The 3904-nt window shown below is 40.0% G+C and overlaps 1 protein-coding gene across 1 annotated transcript in view; it reads right to left on the bottom strand.

Moving 5' to 3' along the window:
- DCAF7 (DDB1 and CUL4 associated factor 7) overlaps window positions 1-3904 on the bottom strand; it is a 57776-nt gene that overhangs the window by 19099 nt on the left and 34773 nt on the right. The window contains exons 2-3 of the mRNA XM_019523605.1: window positions 2092-2250; window positions 1484-1595 (exon numbers count right to left, since the gene is read on the bottom strand). Coding sequence (XP_019379150.1) covers window positions 1484-1595; window positions 2092-2250 — 271 coding nt within the window. The remainder of the gene's footprint in view (window positions 1-1483; window positions 1596-2091; window positions 2251-3904) is intronic.

The following is a 3904-nucleotide window of genomic DNA, read 5'->3' as shown; positions in this document are numbered from 1 at the left end:
GGTGACATTTTGGGTGGGAAGTGCAGGGCACTGGCAGTGCCCTGGAGACATGCCTCCTGTGCATGCTGCCACTTTGAGGAGTGAAGTGGAATCTACCATCATGCAGGCATACCTTAGCCCATGGGTTATAATTAAGTACTAAAAATCTAGCCCAGTTCTCCAATTAAATCATCCTGCTTGAACTAATGCTGCTGCTGCAGAATTTGAATGAAACATGGTAAATGGCAACAGTATTGCCAGGACGTACATCCAGAAACGTGGATTTTCTGGACAATTTTCTAACACCCTAAATAGAGCATGATCTGATTTAGCATGTTTATTTGACATATATGTAGTAAACAAAATACTAAAAAACTACCCCCAGGTTAATTTTATGTCCCAATAGCCACAAGTATTTGAACCAAAATATTTGATTAGGAAAAAAAATAAATACAGCACACTTCATGTGGTTTAAATGTTATATTCAAACAAATTCAAAGCTTTATGTGGAAAGAAGTAAACTTTTCTTAGATGTTGTTGTTCCACCACTTCATTTTATTAGCTTTCTGTATATGGCTTGTACTCTTTCAGGACAGTTTTTACATGTTATTAAATGTTTCTTCATTGTTGTTGTGTTGTTAGCATACTCCTGCCCGCAATATTTACATCTACTAACTTTCTTCCTTGCTTCAGTGGCTTGAGTTTTACTATAATGATGCCCCATACTAGTTTTTTTCTGATTAGGCATTATTATGACTACTTCAAACCAAAATCAGGAAAAAACTAACATATCTTATGCAAACACTTCCAACTTCCACAACTCAAGAAAAGAAATGAGACACTGCTCTGTGTTTGCTGAACTGGAAGTGAAACAAAAATTAATCACAGTTTTAGTTTTGCTTTCACTTGCAGTCTGAGATTAAATAAGAAATTTTAGCTGTGGTTTTGATTTGACCCACACAGCCAATTAGGGAATTTATTACTTGATTTTTGGTTTGGATTATTATGAGAGTGTATTTACCCTCCTGTTTACACATCAGTACAACATATATGTACTCTCTCACACACTTCCTAGGGATAATCACCTGAAAAACATTAATTACAACTTTGAAACTGCCATGCTTGCCTAATACTGTATTGGCATGCGTTCATTGTTACTAATGAATTTTATGAAACAACAAATTTTTAGAAATGGAAAATTTCCCACAGAAAAATAAAGCACTGGAAAATTTCCCGACCCACATCTCTAGGTACAGCACAAGCAACAGCAAGGGAAGCCTCCTGCACGCCAACTTATGTACCCAAACCTTTCCGAAAGAGACATTTCTAAAAATGAAACTCTTTTTCTAAAGGCACCTTGGTCCTTTCGCACTTAAAACAGCAATGGTTTCCCTGATTTAGGAACTTGGCCAAAGAATTGCCACACGGTGTGAAGTTCCAGTCACTGCTTAGGTGGGTTGGATTCAAAATGTGACTTTTAAAAACATAAAATACGCAACCTTACCTAGTAGGTACGGGTCCACCTCATTCCAATCAAAAGACGTAAGTGGGGCACAGAAATCAGAGTTCTTGTTATTATTCAGCAAACACTCCAGCCGGGTTTCTGTTTCACCCACCTTCAGAAAAGAAACAACACAACTGCCTTACTGAAAGGTTTGGCTCCAAAATCCAAGGGCATCAGGCTTTCAAAATTCCAAGCAGTAACTTTATGTGGCATTTTCTATATGACTTTAAGGTTGAAGGTGTAAAACTGAGAAATTTACATGCCTTTTAATACGGCTGTGCTACAATTCATTTACTGGGCCTTGGCATCACATTATATATAATAAGCCATCTTTCCAATGTTCTTGTTCCCGTAACATTTAATGTACCAGGGACAGTTAGAATATTATTGGTAGGGAAGGGGATGGAATTATTCTGAGAAACCAGGCAACAGAAACAAATTACTCAACACCTTGCATTGATTTTATGGCCTTCTTCTCAATTTGTAAAAAGTGTAAAGAGTACAAAGCTGAATATGATCCATTTCAAAAGCAATGGAACTGGGAGATGGGGTGATAAACATACAATGCAGTTAATGTTACATGTCCTTCTAGAGGGAAATGTACTTACTCGCCATACACGTAGGTAGTCGCCACTGGTTGCTAGCAGGTCTGGATATACTCCCTTGGTATCTGGGATCCACATGAGCTTGGTGGTAGGATATGGGTGGTCAAAGGTGTTCCTACAAATAAACTCTGAGCTTTCCTCATCCAAACCAACAAGCTGGACCTGTAATAAGTAACAATCAAATAAGAACTCAATTTTCTGCCTGTGAAAAAAACTATAATCACAGCATTCCAACCAAACTGTATTTCAAATTTACACCTGATCTCTGCAAGGTTAATTAAAATAGATTGTCATGTCAATGTGATTGGACAACCATAAGAAAATTTTTGCTTACACATGCAGATGTATTCCAAGCTAGGCTGTGACAACCAATCAAACCAAATTGCTTTTAAGTCCCAGCTTGTCATAACCCACAATCTGTGCGATGTGATTTCAAGAGGACCAAAATACTACACTAAAAACAGGAGACATTTTTCATGTTGCCAGATCAGGTCTGTGCCACACAAACGTTATTTCAAACAAATCACTGGTTGGCATAATACTGACAGTTTAACAATCCAGTTGAGCAGGACAAGTTGTGGCTAAATAATCATGATTCAATTCCATGTTGTTCTTGGTTTAAATCAGAATCAACTGATATAATATGTCCTAGGTCTAAGGTAATGACCAAATATCAGTCACAACTGCATCTGAAATAAAATTATGTAACACATTAATCTAAGGCACATGTTGAAAAATAAAATAAGACAAACATGCAAGCTAATTAACTCGCAGCAAAATAATGCAGATGCAAAGTGAGAGAAAAAACCTGCTGAAACAGATTTAGGGTGACAGCAGACAGCAATTTAGATAGGAATGTGCTTTGTAACACAGCATTATAGAATGCCAATATAGTTCATGGTTGTACAGACATGTTGGATGCAATGAGTAGCAGTTACCAAAAAGCTCCAACATGACCACATCTAAAATAATGCACTCATTTCTAGGCATGTTATTAGAAAACTGACACGTGAGGAGAAAGTGTTCAGATGACAAAAAAAGGAAGAATTTCTCCAGAATATGCCATGTTTATTGCTGGAGCACTGAAACAGAACTTCAGTCTAATTGAGTTGACTGCCATATACAGAGCACATAAAAAAAGAAAAGCAGTCCCTGCCACAAATAGAAAAACTTGAGCCTGCTTTGAAAGAAGGGCCAGGTACTCACAGACCTTACTGAGATCTGAGAGCATGCCATTAGCTACTACACAGAATTATTTGCAGCCAAGACTGCCTGCCCACAAGAAGTTCAACACTTGCACAAGAGCCTCCCTAAACTCATCTAGTGCAGACAAGTTTGACCAGGAGCTATCCTTGGCAGAGCTGACCACTGCCACTGGGGGCCTCGCCTAGGGGGAAGCACCTAGGGGAAAGGCCAAGGCCTCAATGGATTATCCAGTTAATTCCATGAGAACTTCTGGTCCCGCCTCAGCCTAGACCTCCTGCACATCTTCCAGGAGAGCCTTGAAGATGGGATTCTACTTGTCAGTTGCTGAAGAGCAGTTTCCATGCTGCTGCTAATGCAAGGGGAACTCAGTGACATTAGGGACTCGTGACCAGCAGGGGTGCCCCAATGGAGAATTTTTGGGCTGATACCGATAGCTGATTTTTAATGATCCAATTCTGATGCGCAGCCAGGCAGCATGCAGAGCAGCGTCCAGCTGGTAAGCCTGTTGTGGCGGAAGGGGCGAGGGAGGGAGTGGGGCTGGGACAGGTGCTGCACAGCTGGGGCAGAGCGCAGGATAGCCGCGAGTGGCTCGTCTGGGAGACATGGGGGG

The sequence above is a fragment of the Gavialis gangeticus genome, unplaced genomic scaffold, assembly GCF_001723915.1.
Source record: "Gavialis gangeticus isolate Ggan-Ray unplaced genomic scaffold, GavGan_comp1, whole genome shotgun sequence".
Taxonomy (NCBI): domain Eukaryota; kingdom Metazoa; phylum Chordata; order Crocodylia; family Gavialidae; genus Gavialis; species Gavialis gangeticus.
Note: the sequence above shows the minus strand (reverse complement) of the source record. Positions and strands in the feature narration are given on the sequence as shown.